The 25,403-nt window shown below is 35.8% G+C and overlaps 1 protein-coding gene across 2 annotated transcripts in view; it reads right to left on the bottom strand.

Moving 5' to 3' along the window:
- LMLN (leishmanolysin like peptidase) overlaps positions 1 to 25,403 on the bottom strand; it is an 87,771-nt gene that overhangs the window by 57,763 nt on the left and 4,605 nt on the right. The window contains exons 2-8 of one of the 2 annotated variants that reach the window (XM_025990223.2): positions 16,388 to 16,485; positions 15,294 to 15,324; positions 14,127 to 14,209; positions 13,502 to 13,619; positions 9,663 to 9,841; positions 5,993 to 6,098; positions 2,428 to 2,522 (exon numbers count right to left, since the gene is read on the bottom strand). In XM_025990223.2, coding sequence (XP_025846008.1) covers positions 2,428 to 2,522; positions 5,993 to 6,098; positions 9,663 to 9,841; positions 13,502 to 13,619; positions 14,127 to 14,209; positions 15,294 to 15,324; positions 16,388 to 16,485 — 710 coding nt within the window. Of the gene's footprint in view, positions 1 to 2,358; positions 2,523 to 5,992; positions 6,099 to 9,662; positions 9,842 to 13,501; positions 13,620 to 14,126; positions 14,210 to 15,293; positions 15,325 to 16,387; positions 16,486 to 25,403 lie in introns of both variants that reach the window. The other variant, XM_072728208.1, reaches the window with a different exon arrangement.

Raw genomic sequence — 25,403 nt, forward strand, 5'->3', positions numbered from 1 at the left:
GGGCAGAAATTTCTTAAGCAACAGACAAAAAAATAGATGAATTTAATGATACACGATTTTTAAATTTTTTGTATGAAAAAATATGATAAATGAAGTAAGAAAACTAAATGAGATAAATAATAATATCCCTAAATCATAAAGTACTCTAACAAAACCATTAGAAGAGGAAAATAATCTAGGACTGGCCAAAAAATAGGCTATATACAAAGAGAAAATTCAAATGGTTGAAAACTTAGTAGTAGTCCTAGAAATACAACAAGATACCATCTTTTACCAGATTGGCCTAAAAAAAAGATCTATACTATCCAGTACTGGTAAAGTAAGCATTCATATATCATTGGTAGGATATAATGACATCAATTATAATGGACATCAATTTTACTTTTTCCCTATTATCCATATCACTTTTTTTGTTTTTCCTAGATTACTTCTATCATTAACCCTATGAACCTCTCATTTTCACCCATAAAAAGAATATAAAGGAGCTATATTTTTCCTATTGTTTTATGAAAATTTTAAACATACACAATGTTGACAGAATTATAAAGAGAATACCTGTATATCTCCCATAACCATCACTCTGATTGCACAATTAACATTTTGTTAGATTTGCTATCATACATCTGTTCATCTACCCATGCCTTGAAGATGTTATTCTTAATTCCTTTTATCTTTTTCCATGGCAAAGTAATGTTTAACCATCCATAATGATCAAAGGCAGCCAGAAAATAAACAGCTTTTATCTTATTAATAACTCCCAATATCCTCTATACTATCGACATTTCAAGACAAATAGTTTCTCCAAATAGATATGGTAGGAACAAATCCAACTCTTCGTATGTCTATCAGTGGAATTTCCTATTATTCTATTACCTCCATTTATACTGTAAGATTTCCTGCTTTTGAGGAATGTCCTGAATACACAAAATCTCTGCAAATTATCAGCTTAACAATAGTTCTTCATGTGGCTGTCTCTCTCCTCCGTATGTACATCACTATGTAGATGATGCCTATTTCACCACTTAGGTTTCCCATAAAGACCACAATTTTTAGGAAAGACCAGACTCCTACATTACCAAATGAACACAAACTAAGATGGAAAATATCTATTTCTAATTAGAATTTGTTTCTTCACATGTACTATAAAAATATTATAATAAATAAAATATTATCTGCATCAGTATTTAATTTTCGCTATTTTAATAGAGATCTCTGTAATTAAAGTAAAATATATATAAAGTGAACAAATTGTAAGTATAAAGATTGTTTATCTCACATCCATATACCACTAATCTGATAAAGACAGGGAACATTGTCAGCGCCCTTGGAAGGTTTCCTTGTGCCCTTTCCCAATCTATACTCACCTTGTATGCCATTTAACCCCTTGGTCTTTCAAGTAAAACCACTTATTCTTTCATCATTGCTGTTTTTAAAACTCCATACAAATGAACTATATGACTTCTTTTTCTCAACACTGTATCTGTGATATTCATATATGTTATTGCATGTAAAATTAGTATGTTCTTTTTTAGTGCCTTGTAGTTTTCTTTTCTTTCTTTCTTTTTTTTAATTTATTTTTTTAAATTTATTTTTGATTGTCACAGAGAGAGAGAGAGAGAGAGGCAGAGACATAGGCAGAGAGAGAAGCAGGCTCCATGTACCGGGAGCCCGATGTGGGATTTGATCCCGGGTCTCCAGCATCGCGCCCTGGGCCAAAGGCAGGCAACCAAACCGCTGCGCCACCCAGGGATCCCATGTAGTTTTCAATTATATGAATATATCATAACTTATTTAGCCATTCTTCTAATGATGGATCTTTGGATAGCTTCTATTTTTTGGCAATTAATTACAAAATTGCCAGAAATATTCCTGTGCATGTCTTTTTGTGGACATATCCTCTTACTGTAGAGATTTATTTTTTATATAAATGTATGCAAATAGTTACAGTTCTGTAATTTGCTATAAAAAATTCTTGATAAATCTTTTTAGTGTTTCTTAATATTATTTTAGGCCCTGAACCTATAGACTGCTGCTAATACGCTATACTAAATACAGTATCAGTTTACAGGTAGATGTTCCCATGATAGGCAATAATTATTAATAAGCCAAAATATAACTAACACACATTTTCCCATTGCCTAACTACATTGTATAGTAACACAGATTACAATGTGGTGGAAAACAGCTCTGCTGGCAAGAAGAGTCCTGGCCTTTTGGGCAAGTCACTTAAATTTTCTGCATCTTAACTGCTTTGTCTCTAAAATGGAAGGGTAAAGCTAAATGACTTCTTTTATCCTGTTTTAATAGGTACAGTTTTTTTAGGCTAGCCATGAACCCACTGTTATTTATGGCACCTACCTGCCATGATTCTCAGATGACAGTCTTAGCATCCTCCCAAAAAAGAACAAGAACAAACATAACAAATACCTATAATTAAAAGGTGGGAGACCATCTGCAAATCTTGAAGTTAGAGGATTTCCATCTTTATCATGGTAGAATGCAAATAGGCCAGCAGAGAAACCCTATAAAAAAAGTTCGAAATGTCTCAAAGTAAAAAATATCAAGTCTGATTATACACATCATAACATGCTATCAAAAGAGAACACTTATAGAACCCCATAAAAGCACTTGGTGAATACTTCTACAGGAATTTGCCATATATTAGAACTGAACAAAAATTCAGGATTCCATCTTATGAATTTAAATTTCAATTATTTGAGATAATTGTAGGTGAAGAAATCCAAAGTAACAGTGACAACATTCTTTGGTACTGGTATGAATAAAAAATATATGTGTTTAAGAATGTATTTATCACAGTTGATCCTCTTCACATGAACTTATAACTACATAAACTCTACAATTGCTTCCAGGGAATGTTACCACTGAGAACAATTAACAGTAGAGTTTCGAGTAGGGTGAGCAATCAAGTGTGCTCCTAAGTGCACTAATAACAATACAAAGTTTTTGATCCCAAAGTCCACATTTTTAAAAAAGATTTATTATTTATTTATTTATTTATTTATTTATTTATTTATTTATTTATTTATTTATGATAGACATAAAGAGAGGGGGGGGGGCAGAAACACAGGAGGAGGGAGAAGCAGGTTCCTTGCCAGGAGCCCAACATGGGACTCGATCCCGGGACTCCAGGATCGCGCCCTGGGCCAAAGGCAGGCGCTAAACCACTGAGCCACCCAGGGATCCCCCTAAAGTCCACATTTAATATATATCTGTACTTAACAAAACTAGAAATGTGTGTGTATGAACACTTAGGAAAAAAATAATGGAATCATATATCAAAATGTTAGCTGTTTCTTTTGATGGTAATGTATAAAATCATTCATAGCGTCCCAGTTTTTTTGCAATGTGAATTTAATATAGTCACAATTTAAATACTATTTTTAAGAAGTCTTCAATTTTAATGAGATAATACATACTTCACATAAAGGTATTAAAATTCCCATTCTCTATCCTTCGCCTCCCAAAATAGATAAGAAAATGGGTACACATACAAAATATTATTGTCATTTGTTATCTATTTCATTAGTAAGATTTCCTTTCTTGCTGTCTTTCCTAATCTAGTAACTAAAACAAAGCACTTTTGTAACTACTTCTTTATGTATGTTTTATATATTGAGAATATGCTATAGCTCATAACTAAATAACAATCACAAATGATCACTTAATTAACGAATTTCTTTGGCAAATTTCTTGCTTACACAACTGGGGCCTCTGTGTCATTCAAGGCTTGCCAAAATGATTAATGGAATCCAGATTATTCTTTTATTCCTGGATTTCTTCTTCTTTTTTAATCTCTGAAGATGCAAAGGATACTTGATTGAGTTAGCTAAGAAAATCTGAATAGTTCTTAATATACAATTCACTGAAGTTATACAAAGCTTAAAATAGTATAATTTGCCTCATCCTTTATAACATTCTAAATACACATTTTTTCCCACTCAGCTTCAAAATTCTAAACACTCACATCTCAGAGAGCTTATTAGGTATTCAAAGTCCCATAGGTAACCGTAATTGATAGCTATGAGAATAGACAACTTAATGGGGAATCTGTGTTAAACATTTAATTCTTAACATTGTCCAGCATGGTTTTTGAGATTTAAGCTAATATTTAAAACTTCTTAGGTTTTTATAGTTTTCAAAATAATTCAAATATAGAAAAAGTAAAAAAAAAAATCTTTAATAAGAGTATTTAAGATGTTAGTTTTACCTTATTTTCCTCAAACGTTTAATAAAACACTGCAGAAGCCCCATTACCTAACTCCTTTTCCTCCCTCACTTCCCAGAGGTAATCACTACCTTGAAGTCAATGTACATAACTTTCATACATACTTTTATAGTCAATGGTATGCATCTAGCTTTAATTTGAGATTCCTTGACTGCTAATGTAAGTGTGAATACTTTCTCATACATCTCTTAATCAGTTGGGTTTTTCCTTTTGTGAACTGCCTAATTTATCTCATGCCTGGTACTTCTGCATTCATGTTCACTTATGTACTATCCTTAAAACCTACTGTTTTCCTTTGTTTCTTTCAACATCAAGTACTTATAGTTTTTAGATATTACTTAAAATGATCCTTGCCTTTCACCTCAATTAGCAGCAGTTCAGCTTAATTTTTTTAAATTATAAGAAAAAGAGATGATTCATTTTATTTTATTTTCATTTTTTTAAAAAAGATTTTATTTATTTATTCATGAGAGACACAGAGAGAGAGAGAGGCAGAGACACAGACAGAAGGAGAAGCAGGCTCCATGCAGGAAGCCTGATGTGGGACTCAATCCCGGGACTCCAGAATCACACCCTGGGCCGAAGGCAGGCTCCAAACCGCTGAGCCACCCAGGGATCCCGAGATGATTCATTTTAGAATCCTCTTACTTGAAGGACATAAATACTGTCTGATTACACTCAAGTTTCACTAAGTATTCAATGCTGATTTAAAGACTAAGGCTTGCATTTTAAGGTCATATATGACAGCTCACTAAGACTAAGAAATAGTTGCCACTAATTCTATTACACCTTACTATGTATAATAGCGCAGTGAAGGGCATTTCTGTTTTATCTTATTTAATCTCCAAGAAAAAAAAAACTATTATGTACTACTGTTACCTTCATTTTAACAAATGAAACTAAGGCTTACAAAGGCTAAACAATTTGCACAATATCCCGAAGATTTCCAGTGGTAGAACTAAGAAGATTCACACCTAAATCTCTGATCCATTCTCTCTCAATTACCTCATTTTACTGCCATCTATTTTCTAAATACATAAATGGCATTAAGAGAACATTCCCTAGGGTCTTGGTAACTTTATTTAATTTTCTGGATATAACATAAAAGTTTGCTATTTTGGACAAATTGGGAAAAGGAAGGAAAGGTTCTGAATCAGTATATTTAAATTTTAGAAAGCCTAAGCAGATCAAGAGGCCTTTTGAAATCAGATCTCTGTAAAACATAAGAAAGATCTATAATTAGCATATCAATGATCACTTTAGAGGAAAGTGAATTTTTCTAAATTGCTAAGTTTAAGTAATCTTTTTCTCAAAACACCTATTTCCCCAATGAATTTACTTGTTTATTTATTTTTAAGACAATGAATAGTTTATTTATTCATGAGAGACACACAGAGAGAGAAGCAGGGACACAGTCAGAGGGAGAAGCAGGCTCCCTGTAGGGAGCTCAATGCAGGACTCCATCCTGGATCCCTGGATGGCGCCCTGAGCTGAAGGCAGATGCTTAAACACTGAGCCACCCAGGCCTCCCCTGAATTTACTTATTTAATTATTTTAGGTAATATAACTCAATCTAGTCATTATCCTGATCATTAAAAATTCTCTTTGGCAGACCTAATCATCTAGGTTTTACTGACATAAATCTAAGAATCCAAAAATTTAACATATACATCAATATGAGAGTATAGTAAACAGAAAATCAAAGCACAAAGAAAGTAATTAACAGTAATTAACAGTAAAATTTACCAGGGCATGAATAATCTCATGTTTTACTGTGGACAGCATTCCAATAAATTCCTGAGGCTGGGTAGAGATCATATTTGGACACAGGTTAGCATATCCTGCTATTGGCCTGTTAAAATAGACATTGAATTTTTCATTATATTCCAGAAAAAAATGGATTATATTTACTAACCTACACTTGTATTTCTCCCTTCCCCCAAGATTTTGTTTAAATTACAGCTAGTCAACATACAGCATAATATCAGTTTCAAGTGCTAAACTATACATTACAATAAAAAATTAATAAAGGTAAGAAAACTCTTTTGTTAAATATCAAATGTCATTTTATACCATAACATCTAACTCACTATCTTCTACTTTTAAGACATATACCTCAGTTTTCCTATGATGTGGCTAATTAGCACCTGTCCTCACAGAAGGAAAGTTAATATAAATTACCCTTCAGTGTGAATTTATAAAAATATGTCAGTATTTATCAAAAGGTAAGAATGGACTGAGACACTTAAATTCTAATACTAGTTTGCTTGCAAAATCCATTTCTGACTTCAGCATTTCATTATATTTATAGGCACAGGGATGAGCAGGTCAGTAGAGAGGGCAGCGAGATATATAATAGGACAATGAGCAAATCATTCAGGTTGCTTTCTGATGTCCATCTTGCTATTCCCTTTCTCCTGCCATAATGTTGCCCTCATTCACATAAAGATTTTTTTTTAATCTTCCCATCATCTTCTTTCATAGTCTATACTTTCTAGAGTCTACACAATTCCATCACTTCCTGAGCCTAGAACCGAAGCATCCACGAGCTTACCAGCACCTAGCATAGTTCAGTCAGTTCCACCAAGCACCCACCTGTCTTTCAAAAACTGTGGCAAACAAAACAATAAAGAACTCCGAAGTCCTTTCTCTCACCACTACCTTAACATTTTTACCACTTAAAATGTAATCACATTTTACCAAGTAACCTTTGCCTTATTTAAGTAAGAAACACATGGCATATTTTGTTCACACTTGAGAACAACAGCCTTACATGTAAAAGTATGAATGTAATTCACTTACCAAAACACTGCCACACTGACCTCTAAAATATAAAATGGGTGTCACTGCCTGGCTTAAAACCCATCAGAGACCTACAGCATTTAAAATAAAATAGCCCTGTCTCTCCAATGCATCTCCTTAAGCTCTTATCTTCAAACACAGTGTCCACAGAAGTGGCTTATAACAGCAACAGGCAAATATGGATTTTTCCTAACATAAGTCTTTTTCAAGCTCTTTATTTGGCTGAAGCTTATCAATGTTCAGGTTGAAGTTTCACTCTTTCTGCCATAATTTAGATGTTTCCCCCTTTTTTCTCTTTTATGTTACAGCACCCCTTTTTTCCTACAAAGTATTTATCACATTTTGAAATCATTTAATTGTAAGTATATTTAATATTTGTCTTCCTCTGTAACTTGTATGTTCTGTGATGCAGGTACATGTGTCTATTTTGTTCACCGAGTCTGCTGGTAACATATTAGGCAGGCACTCAAATATTCATGGAATGAACTAATATGGCAGTTTTGAAGGTAAGTTTCTATTTCATCTTAAAAAATTAAAAAAGAACCACTGAAGATACTTTTTCTTCCAACACTGACATCAAAAGAAAGCAAATTCTTTTCCCAGATAGGAGACGACATATATGAGTAGCTTCATATTCACTGATAGAAACAAAATACTCTTTTACTCAATTATATAAAATGTGAACCAGAAATTAAAGTGTTTTAAACAAACATACTGGCAGTTCAAAGAAAATGAAAAAAGCCATTATACAGCCTCATCTGTGTAATGGTTCCTATGTTGGATTTTCTTACCAAAAGACAACTAGATACTCTAGGTATATTCAGCATTGTCAGATGCTGACAGGAGATGAACTAGTCTAGACCTGTCTCAACATGGGATTTCATATTCCTCCCCCGACTTTCCTAAGGAAGCCATTCTGTTCCTAATATATAACATAAGACTTTAACATGTCTCTTATTAAAAAAAAAAAAAAGTAATAAAAGCTCATTGTGAAAAGGTATAAATCCAAACAACATAGAAATGTATAAAGAAAAAAAGAAGAAATGTACAAAGAAAAACATGAAAATTCTGTTTTATAAACTTCCCCGCTAATTCCACTATCAGAGGTAACTGCTATCAACAATTTGCGGTGCTTTTAGTATAACCAGTCATCTTGGTCTGCCCAAGACTGAGGGGTTTCCTAGGATGAGATTTTCAGTGCTAAAACAAAGCAATTTAGTTGGGATGGTTGGTAACCCTAATGATTTCTTTTTCCTTAGCACATTCAAGTACATATATAAACTTTAAAAATATATGTAATCATATCACATATATGTATGTAAACCACTGTTTTTACAATGTTCTTTCTCAACAGAACAGAATATTGAAAATGAGATTGTGTGTATGTGCACAACCCATGTAGTTTAGTTCAAATTAAGATAACCATGATTTTGCAACACTCCTTTTTTTTTGCAGCACTACTATTATGAAGGTGTATTTCACATAGACATCTATATTAAGAAAGTATCTCATTTAATGAAGTAACTTATCATTCATTTAGCACTCTACCACATTTCCTTAATACTGAGACACCATAAATTATAAAATATCATAAATTTCATGACAACTTTTCAGGGAAAAAGGAACACTCTATTAAGTACATATATTTTTACTAAACAATTCTACACACACACACATATATATATACACATACATATGCAAAAACATAGCACTTTCTTTTTCAGTAATACAGTCAATCATTTGACTCTAAGCTTTCCCAACATTTGGAAGTTAAAGATTTTTGAGTAGATTTCACAGATCATCAGTTACATAGCATCATGGTAACAGATTGTTTTTCATAATTCATGATGCTGATTTTGACCTTTTTGCCACCTTTAGAACAGCATCATTCTAAAGTATATACCGGTGTTTCCTTTGTATTGCCTACGTGGTTCTTTAAAGTCATTTATTCTTGACAGATAGATGAAAGTTCAAGACCTCAGCAATGGTCCTAACATACATGTGAACCCTTCATATTAACTCTCCTAGATTTGAGAGTGTTAATCTATCTTGGAATGTGGCAATTTCTACTACTTTTGATTAATTTGTTTGGAGTGTGACAGGCAATCTTCTGCATATATAGTAACACTTCATTTCAAGCCCGCCTCACTGGGCAATTTAAAAAAAATCTTTTGTAAACAAAAAAGAGCCTCCAAATGTTTAAGTGATAATTTATCTAAGCGAAGGACATAGCAAATAATATGACAATTAGATGAACAGTTATTTTTAACATCTTAGATTTAGCAGAGGTGCTAAAATCAAAGTTAAAATAGTTTCATTAGAAGTATTTACTTCCAAAGAAAATTCTCTTCATAAATAAATAAATAAATAAAATCTCTCCACAGTACATTTTCTTTGGAGTTGTTATTGACTTTGCCATATGAATGACAGTTCTATCACCTGACACTCTCCCCGCCCCCATGCCCTACTGTCCCCACTCCCCCAATCCAAGCAGTGAACAGTTTCTTACTACTGGAATCAATCTGGAAAATGCAAACTTCTTGTACTCTACACACTTAAGACCTAAGAGTTCTTATATTAGATCTTGGGAAATAAGCCTCAGGGGAAAGTTTACCTGTCCATTTTTGCTTCCTGCTGGCAATAGGCTGCATAAGAGATGATGTTTTCATGGCTGCACCTCTCGGTGGCCAGAGCACCAACATACAGAACAAAGTCTGCATCCCGGACGCCCTCTTGGTCTTGCACACCCACTGCTACACAGGACCACTTACCCCCACGGCAGACCCTGCATCGCTGCGCCCATGGTGGGCAACGGAAAATCAGACCAGAGACAAGGTTAGCTGTAGGGACTTTTATTTTATAGTGAATCCAGACGCTAAATTCGTATGATTTAACATTTGTTACCCTTTAACTTTTATCAAAATCCATTCCTCCCTCTACTCTGTTCCTATCTCTAATTTTGAATTTATTTTCCTAAAATTTCTACTTTATAAATGAATTAAAACAATCATTATTTTTAAGGGCAGCCAATCAGGATGCAAAAAAGACAAATAGAAAAAAATTTAAAATTTTTAAACTTTGAAACTAGGTGAAAATCACAGTGGACCTTCTTTTGTGTGTGTGTATATATACTGCATATTCCTATGAACCTATAGTTATTTCAAAATCTACAGTTATTTCAAAATTAATCTACAGTTATTTAAAAATCAATTAACCTACAGTTATCTAAAAATTAATAAAAAGCTTTTTATCTAATGGAAATATATTTTCTATTATAAAGTAATTCATGTATTTTGTTAAAAATTCATATAATACAAACACATACAAGGTAAAAAGTTAAAGTCATCTTTACTTTTTAAAGACGAGTTTACTCACCATCCCCCTTATTTCTAGTTTTCTAATTGAATCTTTGCCCTTGTAACATCTGCTTTTTAGAGAACTTCTCTCAAAGCACTAAAACAATTATAATCTCCAAATTATAAATTTAAAAATCAGTAAATTGTGATTTAGGTGTAAGAGATGCTTTTATAGAGAGAAAAAACAAAAATCCTCATTTCATTATTTACTCTTGTTTTTCTAACACATGTATTTATAATTTTTCAGTTCAATTACTTTTAAATAAAAAAATTTAAAAATTAATAGTTGGTAATTTGTAACCTATTAATAGTTGGTGTAACAAAAAGTTTTAATTTTCAAACATTCTTTTTCATGATCTCTCTTTAAAAAAAAAAAAATCAAGAGACCCCCCTCAATCCATCAAGATGTAAGAAGCAGAATTTGGAAAAGCCAAGTGAATTAAAAACAAAAAATATCTTAGAAAAAAAGCAATATCTTTTTTTTCTTTTTTTTTAAAGATTTTATTTATTCTTGAGAGACACAGAGAGAGAGTCAGAGACACAGGTAGAGGAAGAAGCAGGCTCCTTCTGGGGAGGCCAATGTGGGACTTGATGTGGGGACCCCGGGATCACGACCTGAGCCAAAGGCAGATGCTCAACCACTGAGCCACCCAGGTGTCCCAAGAAATGTCTTTTTTTTTTTTTAAATGATTTTATTTTTAAGTACTGTCTACACCTAACGTGGGGTTCAAACTCACATCCAAGAGATGAAGTCAACATGCTCTTTTGACTGATCATCATGTGCCCCAAGAAATATATCTAAAAATTCCTCTAAATTTCTTGGGAAAAAAGCTGGATGTGTAACTAACAAATTGTTTTAATTTTTAAATGTGTCCCTAAAGCCTTTTATACATTCTCAAAAAATCTGAGAAAAGAAATGAAAGCTGAGTTTGTGGTATTAGTGCCAATAACATATATATATATAGGTGTCTAAAAGCCACACTGAACTTCATATAATTTAATTTAAAAAATTACAAAGTAAACTTTATCTAAACATATTCTTAATTTTGGTTACAAAGTAAATGTTCAGTAATATATTCATTTTCTAGAAGTAACCAGAACAGAGTTCAGTAAAGAAAAACAGCTAAGGCAATAACATTTTCAAATATATATGTATAATAAATTGGTTTCCTGTTACACATATTTAAAATTTTTATCTTTCTCCTGGTAAGTAATATATCAGAACATTATAAAAATACATAACTTAGCAACAAAAAAAGCCCCCCATACTCCAACTCTTAAAGAAAGCCATTAATATTTTGGTATAACTCCAGATTCTTTAGTATGTGTATACCTTCAGATTATTTTTTATTGTGTATGTACATACACTTTTTAATTTTTTTGTTTTAATTTCAGTTTTATTAAGTTGAATTATTAATTGTAATTCTTTTTTTAAAAATTAATTCCGGGCAGCCCCGGTGGCACAGCGGTTTAGCGCCGCCTGCAGCCCAGGGCGTGATCCTGGAGACCCGGAATCGAGTCCCACATCAGGCTCCCTGCATGGAGCCTGCTTCTCCCTCTGCCTGTGTCTCTGCCTCTCTCTCTCTGTCTCTATGAATAAATAAAATAAAATCTTTAAAAATAAAAAATAAAAATTAATTCTAATTCTTAAATAAAATAGGCTAACTACACATACCGTTTTCCAATTTTTTTTAAGAGCTTAAATATCTTTCTAAGTCAGTATATAGAGATCTTCATTCTTTTTTTTTTTTTTTGAGATGTTCATTCTTTAACAGCTACATAGTATTCCATTATAGGATTATACCATAATTTAATACTAATATAGGCCTATCTATAGTTTTGCAAAGAATATCCTTGAACATAGATTGCACAGTTCCAAATACTTTCATGAAACACATTTCCTTTTTTTTTTTTTTTTTTTTTAATTAATTCAGAGGCGGAGAGAGAGAGAGGCAGGCAGAGAGGCAGAGGCACAGGCAGAGGGAGAAGCAGGCTCCATGCAGGGAGCCCAATGTGGGACTTGATCCTGGGTCTCCAGGATCACACCCCAGGCTGCAGGTGGCGCTAAACTGCTGCGCCACCAGGGCTGCCCTATGGAACACATTTCCAAATTGGGTTGAAGCATACCATACATATTTTTTACTTTAGGAAATAATGTCAAATTGCCCTTAAAAAATACTGAGTATAGGGCACCTGGGTAGCTCAGTTGGTTAAGCAGCTGCCTTCAGGTCAGGTCATGATCCTAGGGCCCTGGGATTGAGTCCCACATCAGGCTCCCTGATGAACAGGGAGCCTGCTTCTTCCTCTCCCTTAGCCTCTCGCCCTGCTTGAACTTGCTCTCTTTCTCTTTCTGTCAAATAAAATAAAAAATAAAAATACTGAGCATATATCTACTAAAGGTTGTTTTGGAAGACAAAGATGAAGTTCTTAGCTAAAATGATTCAGCAACCCCCTTAGAGATAAAGTGAAAAAAGAAAAAAAAAGAGGGCAGCCAGGGTTTAGCGCCACCTTCAGCCCAGGGTGTGATCCTGGAGACCTAGGATCGAGTCCCACAATGGGCTCCCCCATGGAGCCTGCTTCTCGCTCCGCCTGTGTCTCTGCCTCTCTATCTGTGTCTTTCATGAATAAATAAATAAAATATTTTTAAAAATTTCTCCAATTGTTAAAAAGAAAAGAAAAAAAAAGAGAAGGTATCAATAAATTCTTTTGAAAACCAACGAAAGAATAAAATCAGCTAAGATTACTTTTTTTTTAAGATTACTTTTGATAGAAGAATGAAGCTTTTGAATTTAAGTCTATAAAAACTTCTTGGGGGATCCCTGGGTGGCGCAGAGGTTTAGCGCCTGCCTTTGGCCCAGGGCGCGATCCTGGAGACCCGGGATCGAATCCCACGTCAGGCTCCCGGGGAATGGAGCCTGCTTCTCCCTCTGCCTGTCTCTCTCTCTCTCTCTCTCTCTCTCTGTGAGTATCATAAATAAATAAAAAAATAAAAAATAAAAAAAAATAAAAACTTCTTGGTGACACTCACAGATTCAAAATCTCCCTCTCTTAGTTTATCCTAAAGAGTAAAAACATTGCTAAGAGCAAGGTGAATTACCTGAAGGTGCTCCTCAGGCACTATAACGGGGCCGCATTTTGTGTGCTCTGCAAATTCCCCGGTACAGTATCTATGGGGGTCATTTTCCTTCTGTAAATATCGGTTTGTTGCACGTTGTCTTCAGTTCATTTGTATATCAAAATTTAATTACAAAAAAAAAAAAAAAGAAAAAGAAAGAAAAATAGTTCACAGCAGTTAACAACATTTTAAAAGACTAGCAGCTACTATATTAGTTCATTAATAATGATTACTATTTTTGTTAGAAAAGTAGACTAAGAAAGAATTTTGGTTTCATGGAAATTCTCCTAAGCTAGGTTTTCAGACACTCAAATACTTCACAAGTCTCTGCTGTAGACACATGAAGGGAGGAAGGGGATGTGGGGAAGAGGCAACAAGTACACGCTAGGAAAAGATCTAGCAGGTCACATCATAATGGAAAATCAGGGAAAGAATGATTACATAACAAGTGCTTTCTTATTCCTTTTAAATATCTTGCAGTTTAGTCTCTAAGGACAAACATGATAAAATATCCTAGTATGAGTTTCATAATATGCCACACTGACAGAATGGGGAGGTCAGAGTACTGAACACCTGAAGAAAACGACCTGTATTGAATGTAACATACCTGCTAAGTAAGATAGTGCCCGCAGGTCTACGAACCTGAAAAGTCTTCTCTAAATAAGAAATAGCTTGTGGAAAAAGTTTGTTCTAAACAAAAATTGAAAAAAAAAAAGTCAGAATTATAATTAAAGGACAAATATATTTAAAACAAGTAAGCACAGGATATTAATGACTGAAGGGAAAAAATGAAAAAACCTTACAATTCTGGAATACAGGTGCTAGTCAAAGGTTGTGTGACAAAAGAATGAGCCTAGGAGCAAAGGAATTTTCTTATTTTCTTAGTTGAGTTTGGGAAAAGAGAATTAAGTGAAAAATTCCTTCCCTATCTCCACTTAAATAGAATATTAGCATATATAAATCTCAACTATTAATCTAAATTATTTCAAATTTGGGACTGCATTAGATGATTCGAACATTAAGGTAATTTATGTTAAGAAAATCTTATGTTTAGAAGATCCACTTTAATCTCACCAATTTCTGTGACCCATAATGAATAGGTTCAATGTCAATATGTGTGACTCTGTAAAGCTAAGAAATTGTTGAAGTTAGGACCTCTATAAACAACTTTGGCATATCATATAATCAGATAAATCCATTTCCAGGAGAATGACTATTTCCACAAGACAATGGTGTTTTCAATGTATTTCAAAAATTGTCTTTTTCACCGTCTTCAGCATGTTCTGCTCCCACAAAACAAAGAGAATAAGAAAACAAGTAGACTGATTTACTATTAAATTGTAAAATGAGGGGATCCCTGGGTGGCTCAGCGGTTTGGCGCCTGCCTTTGGCCCAGGGTGCGATCCTGGAGTCCCGGGATCGAGTCCCACGTCAGGCTCCTGGCATGGAGCCTGCTTCTCCCTCTGCCTGTGTCTCTGCCTCTCTCTCTCTCTCTGTCTATCATAAATAAATAAATAAATAAATAAATAAATAAATAAATAAATAAATTGTAAAATGAGAAGATTCATTTAGCATCAAATAAGGACAAAGTTTTGGTGAATGCATCAGAGATGCCTTTGAAGAAAAATAATAAATACGTTCACTATCAACATCTTTTATTCATTCATTCATTCATTCACAGTCATGCATATATTTTCTTTATTGAAGTACAATTTACATAAAGTGCACCCATTTTAAAAGCAGCAAATTCAAGCCATGAGTATTTATTACATACCTTTACAAGGTATCTTTTCTCAGGAAGCAATCTGAAAATGAAGACATAAAACATAAGAATTGCCATGACGAGCAGCACTGTCTCATTTTTTCAGAATATATCTGGCAGGAGCCCCAAGGAATGCTTTGTGGAAGGATCTAGTATCAATCCCCTAAAATCTCAATTTACCTCAATGAGCATTTGAGTTTACCCTGTACCAAAGCACAATGCTAGGCATGACCATGTTATCTCATTCATTTGGGAAATTAAGGAGAGGGAAACACAAAAATTACTCCTAATAGCTCTTCATATATAACCACAGACACATAATTTATCTATTTTCTGGCCCTCTCTTACACTAAATGAAAGATTAGACTATCATTCTTCTGGCTAATGATTTTATAAGTATTCTTATTGTATATAATAGTACTTCCTTTTATTTTTCCTCCACATACTTATTGAGGATGTGCCTTCCAGGTATGTAATGACCACATCCAAGTAGATCCATACTTGTTCTGTTTAAATTGTTAATGATGTATAGACTTTTTAAAAAGATTTTATTTGAGAGAGTGAGAGAGAGAGAGAGAAAGAGAGAGAAAGAGGGAGAGAGAGAGAGGGAGCAAGGTGAGGAACATAGGGTGAGGAAGAAGCAGACTTCCTGCTGAGCAGGGAACCTGATGCAGGGCTCATTCCCAGGACTCTGGCAGATGAAGACGAAGGCAGACGCTTAACTGACTGAGTCACCCTGGTTCCCCTATGATGTACAGATTCTAATCATATCCTATAGTCTTTATCTTTCCAGACTAAGAAGTATGTTTAGCTTAATTCCATCTTGAAGATGCATTAACATGTAGCTTCATCTATGGATCTTCAGGTAACAGAAGAAAATATCTTTAATACTTGGATTCTTAATTTTATTTATTTGAGAAAGAGAGAGCACAAATGGGGGGTGAGGAGGGAGAAGCAGGCTCCCCACTGAGCAGGAAGCCTGACATGGGGCTTGATCCCAGGACTGTGGGATTATGACCTAAGTAGAAGGCAGAGGCCTAACTGACTAAGCCATTCAGGCAGCCTGGATTCTTAATTTTAAAAACACAAAATAATGTTGTACTTACTCGTCAATACTTTTATCATACACAGTCTTGATTCTTAAATGTTCATCAACATCTCTTTTTACAACATGATTTGTCTTAAGATGAACCTTATTTATGACCTGAAAAAAATAGATATGAAAAAAATTTTTAAAGGTGTTGTATAGATTAGCCAATTCAGATTCTAACCTAAAATTACTGAACTAAATTTTAAGTGTAACACCCAGAAAATAATGAAAGAACTAAATAAATGAAGAGACATTTCACATTCATGGATATGAAGACCCAATATTATCAGGATGTTGGTTCTTCCCAATCTGATCTATAGATTCAAAGCAATCCCAATCAGAATTCCAGCAAGTTATATTGAAGATACCAAACAAACTGATTCTGAAGACATATGGAAAGGCAAAAGACCCAGAACAGCCAACACAATGTCAAAGGAGAACAAAGCTGGAAGACTGATAAGACCTGACTTCAAGATTTACAGTGATCAAAACATGTGGTACTAACAAAAGAGGAATCAAAAAATTTATTGCAGCATTATTTAAAATAGCCAAGAGGGCAGCCCGGGTGGCTCAGTGGTTTAGCGTCTGCCTTCGGCCCAGGGCAGGATCCTGGAGACCCGAGATCAGGTCCCACGTCGGGCTCCCGGTGCATGGAGCCTGCTTCTCCCTCTGCCTGTGTCTCTCTCTCTCTCTCTCCCCCACTCTCTGTGTGTGTCTCTGATGAATAAATAAAATCTTAAAAACACAATAAATAAATAAATAAATAAATAAATAAATAAGTAAGTAAGTAAGTAAGTAAGTAAGTAAGTAGCCAAGATATGGAAGCAGTCTAAGTGCCCATTGACAGATGAATGGATAAAGAAGATATCGTATTACACAATGTAATATTACTCAGCCATAAATGAAAGCAGGAAATCTCGCCATTTATGACAACATAGACTTAGAAGGTATTATGCTAGTGAAGTAAGTCAGAGAAAGACAACATGATTTTACTTATATGTAGAATCTAAAAAAACAAAACAGGGGCGCCTGGGTGGCCCAGTCGGTTGAGCATCTGCCTTCAGCTCAGGTCATGATCTCAGGGTCCTGGGATTGAGTCTCTTTCATTGGCTTCCTTGCTCCACAGGAGCCTGCTTCTTTCTCTGTCTCTGCCTCTCTCTCTCTCATAAACAAACAAACAAACAAACTTAAAAAAACAAAATAAAAAATGAACAAAAACCAAAAAGCAGACTAAAAAATACAGAAAACAAACTGGTGGTTGCCAGAGGAGAGGGAGGTGGGGAGATAGGCAAAATAGATGAAGGAGATAAAGAGCTATAGACTTCTAGTTATATAAACAAGTCACAGGGATAAAAAGTACAGCATAGGAAATCTAGTCAACAACATTGTAATAACATTGTATAACGACAGATGGTAACTACATTTATCCTGGTGAGCATTTTATAATGTATATAATTGTTAACTCACTATGTTGTACACCTAAAACTAATATTATACATCAACTATACTTCAATTAAAACTTTTCAAAAAGGAAAAAAATAGAGCAATAGATCAATGGAACAGAAAAGAGAGCCCCAAAATAGGCCCATATAAATACAGTCAACTGATCTTTTACAAAGAAGTAAAGGTAATACAATGGAGCAAAGAAGTCTTTTCAACAAAAGCTACTGGAACAACTGGACATCCACATTAAAAATAAAAAAAGAACCCAGAGACAGACCTTATGCCATACCTTCATAAAAATTAACTCAAGATGGAGTACACACCTAAATGTAAAAAGTAAAACATAAAACTCTTAGACAATATCATAGGAGAAAACCTAGACAATGTTGGGTACGGCAATGACTTTTTAGATACAACACTAAATGGGGCGCCTGGGTGGCTCAGTCAGTTAAATGTCTCACTCCTGGTTTCAGCTCAGGTTATGATGAGATCGAGCCCAGCAACAAGCCCAGCAACAAGCCCAGCATCAGGTTCTACCTTAGTGGGGAGTCTGCTTGAAAATTCCCTCCCTCTACCCCTGACTCATGCACATGCTTGCTTGCTCTCTCTCTCTCTCAAATAGATGGATCTTAAAAAAAAAAAAAAAAAAAAAAAAAAAAGATACAACACTAAAAAAAAACTGATCCAAGAAAAAAATAATTGATAAATCTGAGTTTATTAAAATTAAAAACTTATGCTCTATGAAGGATAACATGAAGAGAATAAGAAGATAATCCACAGACTGGAAGAAAAATATTTGCAAAAGACACATCTTGATAAAGGACTATTACACAAAATATACAAAGAAGTCTTAAAACTCAATAAGAAAATGAACAGTTCAATTAAAAACTGGGCAAAAGATCTAAACAAACAAGCATATGAAAAGATGCTCCATATTATGTCATCAGGGAAATGCAAATTAAAACAATGAAATTCTACGGCCCATTTATTAGAATGACCAAAATCTGGAACATGGACAATACTAAATGCTGCCAAAGATGTGGAGCAACAGGAACTCTCATTCATTGTTGGTGGAAATGCAAAACAGCACAGCCACTCTGGAAGACAGTTTGGCAGTTTCTTACAAAAGAAAATATCCTCATCAATACAACTGAGCAACTGTGCTCTTTGGTATTTACTCAAATGAGTTAAAAATTATGTACAAAGACATCTGTATACAGAAAACCTACATACCAATTGTATTTGTCCCCCATCAAGAAATGTATCCCATCAAGAATGATCATAATGTGAACTATGAATTCTGGGTGATTACAATGTGCCAATAGAGGTTCATCAATTGTAACAAAAATACCACTCTGGTTGGGGATGTTGGTAATGGGGGAATCTATGCACATGAGGGGGAACACAGTGTTTGGGAAATCTCTATACCTTCTTCTCAGTTCTGCAGTAAAACTAAAACTGCTCTAAAAAGTAGTCTTTAATTAAAAAAAAAAAAAAAAAAACGGAGATCAGAAGACAATGGAACAAATAGTTAAAGTGCCAAAGGAAGTCCATATACAATGAAATTACCCTTCAAAAATGAAGAGGACATAAATATATTTCAGAAAAACAAAAATTAAGAGAATTCATCACCAGCACATTTATTTCCCGCACTATAAGAAATCTAAAGGAAGTTCTTCATGGTCATGCAAATGACACTAAATGGTATCTTGGATCTTAGTTCAGGCTGCTATAATAGAATATCATAAACTGGGTGGCTTATAAACCCGGAAATTTATTTCTCACAACTTTGAAGACTAGTAGGTCCAAGATCAACATGTTTGAAGACTGGGCGTCTGGTGATGGCCCCCTACTTGTTTTCTTTTCTTTTTTTAATTTTTAAAATTTATTTATGATAGTCACAGAGAGAGAGAGAGAGGCAGAGACACAGGCAGAGGGAGAAGCAGGCTCAATGCACCGGGAGCCCGACGTGGGACTCGATCCCGGGTCCCCAGGATCACGCCCTGGGCCAAAGGCAGGCGCTAAACCACTGCGCCACCGAGGGATCCCCCCCCTACTTGTTTTCTTTTCTTTTTTTTTTTTTTTTTATGATAGTCACAGAGAGAGAGAGAGAGAGGCAGAGACACAGGCAGAGGGAGAAGCAGGCCCCATGCACCGGGAGCCTGATGTGGGATTCGATCCCGGGTCTCCAGGATCGCGCCCTGGGCCAAAGGCAGGCACCAAACCGCTGTGCCACCCAGGGATCCCCCCCCACTTGTTTTCTAAGGCCATAATCTTACTGTGTCCTTTGGCACAAGAGGCAAAGGAGCTTTCTGGGGTCTCTTTCATAAGGGTATTATTAATTTTACTCATTATGGCTCTGCTGTCATGACCTGATTATCCCACTTCCTAACCATCATAATGGGAGTTAGGATTTTAACATATAAATTTTGGAGGGGACATAAACATTCAGTCTTTTGCAGATCTTGGAACCTGAATGGTAATCAGTTCCCTACATTGATATAAAATTTCCCAAAGTGATAAGATAGGTTCATTGTGCCTAAAGTATTAATAGAAACAATATATTTTATGCTGAACACTTGTTTACTCTTCAGAGTGAAATTTTAGTGACTGAAATTATGACTACGTGACCAATATCACACAAAAATCCTGGACATATAGGCTCAGATGAGCTTCCTTGTCAGACAACTTTTTGTGCTTGCAGTTCAAAGTTACAGCTGAAGGAATTAAGCATATCCTACGTGACTCAACTAGGAGAGGACTCTTGTGAGCTTGCGCCTGCTTTCCTCCAGTCTTTGCTCTATGAGCTTTTTCTCTTTGCTGATTATGCTTTGTATCCTTTCACTGTAATAAATCTTAGCTTGAGTACAACTATGTGTGAAGTCCTGTGAGTCTTCTAGCAAATCACGAAACCCGAGGTGGTCTTGGAGACCCTCAACATAATAATACACATCCTTATTTTCTTTTTTGTTTAGAGACATTAACTTTTTAAATTTAAAATTGGAAAATTATAATTTGAGAGTTATAATATATGTAGAGGAAATATATAACAATAGCAAAATGGTGAAATCTAACCAAAAGAAAAATGATTAAGCAAATAAACAAAAAGCAGAATCAGACAGGGGCTCCTGGGTGGCTCACTCAGTTAAGCATCTGCCTTCATTTCAGGTCATGATCTTGGGGTCTTGGAATCAAGCCCCTCACTGGACTCTATGCTTGGCAGGGAGTCTGCTTCTCCTTCTCACCTCCCTCTGTGCTCTTTCAAATAAAAAAATAAAACCTTAAAAAAAAAAAAAGGCAGAATCAAACTGATGGGCCAGACAGAAAGGGGGTGAAGAGATGGGCAAAAGGGGTGAAGGGGAATGGGAGATATAGGCTTCCAGTCATAGAATCTATAAATCACAGGAATAAAAGGTACAGCACAGGAAACTGTTAGAGTCAGTGATATTCTAATGTGTTGTATGTGACAGACGGTAGCTACACTTGTGGTGAGTTTAGCATCAGGTATAAACTTGTTAAATCACTGTGTTGCACACCCAAAACTAATGTAACACTGTGTGTCAACTACACTTAAATTAAAAGGGAGAACCTGGCTGGTTCAGTCAGTGGAGCAGGCAGCTGATCGCACAGTTGTTGAGTTCAAGCCTCATGTTGGGTAGAGAGATTACTTAAAAATAAAAATCTTAAGAAGAAAAAAAAAAGCAAAATGACCATGGTGCAAATAAAACTATAGTATTTTAAAGTTCCTAGATTTAACATGAATATTAACTTTAAGTAGATGCTATAAATACAAGACTCATAATCTAATCATGTGTACAAATATATCGCATCTTATTGTAGTTTAATTAAGCTTCAATTTAAAAAGTAGAGATATAACTAAAAAGTCAACAGAAGAATCAAATTAGAATATTAAAGGAGAACAGAGAAAACGAAAAGGTGAAACAGAGAAAATAAGTAGCTAAATTGCAGACCCAAATTCAACTATGTGAATAATCCCATTAAATGTAAATAGACTTGGGACACCTGGGTGGCTCAGGGGTTGGATGTCTGCCTTTGGCTCAGGGTGTGATCCCAGGTCTGGGGATCAAGTCCTCCATCAGGCTCCCTATGAGGAGCCTGCTTCTCCCTCTGCCTATGTCTCTGTCTCTCTCTTTCTGTCTCTCATAAATAAAAAAATCTTTTTAAAAAAATGTAAATAGACTGAACATTCCCATTAAAAAGCAGAGATTGTTAGAGTAAGTAGCAGAGCAAGATCCAACTATTTGCTATTTTTAAGAAACCTATTTTAACTATAAAGACCTAAAGGGGTTGAAAGCATAAGAATGGAAAAATACACATCATGTAAACATTGATAAAAAGAAAGCCAGAATATTATTAGACAAAGTATACTTCAAAGCAAGGAATATTATCAGGGATAAAGAGAGACACAATAGGGGATCCCTGGGTGGCGCAGCAGTTTGGCGCCTGCCTTTGGCCCAGGGCGCGATCCGGGAGACCCGAGATCGAATCCCACGTTGGGCTCCCAGTACATGGAGCCTGCTTCTCCCTCTGCCTCTCTCTCTCTCTCTCTGTGACTATCATAAATAAATAAAAATTTATTTTTTTTATTTTTTTTTTAATAAATAAAAATTTTAAAAAAAGAGAGAGACACAATACATATTGCTAAATGGGTCAATTCAACAAATCAATTAACTGGAAAACTAAAAGATAACAGAGAAATCAATAAAACTAAGAGCTAATTCCTTGAGAATACTAATATAACTGATAAACCTCTAAGCAGACTGACCAAGAGAAAGAGATAACACCAACTGCCAATATCAAGAATGAAACATAAGACATTACAGACTTTATAGACTGTGATAGTGTGACTTACAATAGGAAATGTTTTTGGTTTTTGTCCCATTTCTGGCACAGAGCTCTTAAACTCTTCGAATTTCCTAAGTGATAAGAGTAATAAAGATGTCTTAAAAAAAAAAAAAAAAAAAAAAAGAGGGATCCCTGGGTGGTTCAGTGGTTTAGCACCTGCCTTCTTTGGCCCAGGGCGTGATCCTGGAGTCCCAGATCGAGTCCCACTTCAGGCTCCCTGCATGAGCCTGCTTCTCCCTCTGCCTGTGTCTCTGCCTCTCTCTGTGTGTCTCTCATGAATAAATAAAATCTTAAAAAAAAAAAAAAAAAAAAAAGATTTTCTTTTTAAAGTTGAGAGAGAGAGAGAGAGAGAGAGCATGTGCATGAGTACAAGGTGGAAAGGGGCAAAGGGAGAAGCAGACTCTCCACTGAGCAGAGAGCTTGCTATGGGTCTTGATCCCAGGACCCTGAGGTCACAACCTGAGCCAAAGGCAGATGCTTAACTGACTGAGCCACCCAGGCACCACAATAAAGGTGTTTTTTGTTATGTGAATGAGGTGACTTTTGGAAAGCATCTGAGTATGGGACTAGCTGCCAGTGGAGCTAACCATGTGATCAGAGAGTTGGAACTTTCAGTCTCCACTCATTCCATCTCTGAGGAGAGAGGGGTCATAGATTGAGTTCAATCCCTAATGGCTGATGATTTAATCAATCATGTCTAGGTAATGATGACTCTATAAAACCCAAAAGGATGGGGTTTGATGAGTTTCCTGTTGGTGAACATTGTTACACTCAGAAATAAAACTGTTATTTTTCCAGCAAAAATGGGTTTATTTGACAATAGCAGAGAATTGCAATCCAGGACAAGCATGCTACAAGAAAACCATAGGCAAGTCTGAAGAACAAAAGAGGAATACTAGTCTTTTATAGAGTGGAAAAGGACACTTGGAGGGCGTTATAAGCAAAATGTCCACTGGAATAAACTGGAAGTTTGAAATATAATGGCTTTCCATTGGCTTAGTTGTAACAATCTCTCATTGGCTGGACTATTGCAAGGCAAGGAGGAAAAACCTTCTTCCAGCTGGGACAGTAAAGTAGTATCCACATGCAAGGCCCATCACTACCTGGTAGGTCTGCAATTGCCGACGAGTGCTAGGACATGAGAGCTCCCTCTTGCTGACCTCCCTGCTCCATGCTAAATGAAGTTTCCTTTTATTAATTTTCACATCACGCGAAAGAGACTCCTGGAGAACGGAATGCTCTGATGGGGGGAAACTCCTCACCTTTTCTCTATACCTTGCCCTATGCATTTCTTCCATCTAGTTGTTCCTGAATTATACTCTTTTATAATAAACCAGTAATCCACTAGTTAATTTTTTCTCTGAGTTCTGTGAGCTGCTCTATCAAATTAATCCAACCCAAGGAAGGGGTTACTGGAAACTCTAAAGTCATTTGATCAGAAGCTCAGGTGACAGTCTGGATTTACAAATGGTGTCTGAAATGGTGGAGTGGGGGCCAGTCTTGTAAACTGTGGAATCTGATGCTATCACTGGGTTGATAAGTGTCAGAAATGAGTTTCAGCTTGTGTTGCTTAGTGGTGTGTGGAAAAACCCCTCATACACTGGAATTGGTACCAGAACCCTTTGCAGACATTTAAAAGATCAAGACAATATTAAGAAAAACTTTATATCCATAAATTTGTTAACTTCAGTGAAATGAAATTATTTGAAAGACATAACTTTTCAAAACACAATCAAGGGATGCCTGGGTGGCTCAGTGGTTGCGCATCTTCCTTTGGCTTAGGTTGTGATCCCTGGAGACAGGGTACGGAGTCTGCATCTGGCTCCCTGCGGGGAGCCTACTTCTCCCTCTGCCTATGTCAGTCTCGTTCTGTCTCTCAAGAATAAATAAAATCTTAAAAAAAAAAAAAATGAGAACAACTGTTGCCTGGAGTATCTGGATGAATGGGAGACTGGCGCAGGATGGGGTAGGGATCTTTCTGAACACATAGAAATGTTCTGTATCATGTGATTGCAAGTTTCACATGGAAGTACATGATTGCAATTATTGCATTTCAATATATGTAAGTTTTACCAGAAAACTTTTAGGGGCACCTGGCTGGCTCAGTTGGTAGAGCATACCACTCTTGATCCTGGGGTTACGGGTTAGATCCCCATGTTGGTCATGGAGATTACTTCAAACAAACAAACAAACAAACAAAAAACCTTTTAAAATAATATATATATATATTTTTTAGAGGGGAGAGGGGCAAAGGGAGAGAGAGAACCCCAAGCAGGCTCCACTCCCAGCAGAGTCCCAGGTGGAACTTGATCTCACAACTCTGAGGCTGTGACCTGGGCTGAAATCAAAAGTCAGACGAGGTATTAATCACCTGAGTCTCCCAGTGTGGGACCCAGGAAATCGAACAAAATCCCCTACCCCTGGACAAGCAGAGCAGGACTGACTCTATTTTGGGCTGCACCCGCCCGGTGCTGACCTGCTTATTACTTACGGCACTGCCCCGCCCTAATCAAAGACCAGGGCACACCCTCACCGGAAATCCGGACCAGCCTGACTGTGCAACTTTCTGCGTATCCCATGGGCCACTGGCCCCTATAAAGTTGCTAAGCCTCTTAGTCTTGGGGTCCAAGTCCCTGCTCCGCTGCGTCGGGTGTACTTGGACCCAGGCTCGAGCTTGTAAATAAACCCTCGTGTGATTGCATGGGTGTCGGCTCCTCGGTGGT

The sequence above is a fragment of the Vulpes vulpes genome, chromosome 1 (genome assembly GCF_048418805.1).
Source record: "Vulpes vulpes isolate BD-2025 chromosome 1, VulVul3, whole genome shotgun sequence".
In the NCBI taxonomy this organism is placed as follows: Eukaryota; Metazoa; Chordata; class Mammalia; order Carnivora; family Canidae; genus Vulpes; species Vulpes vulpes.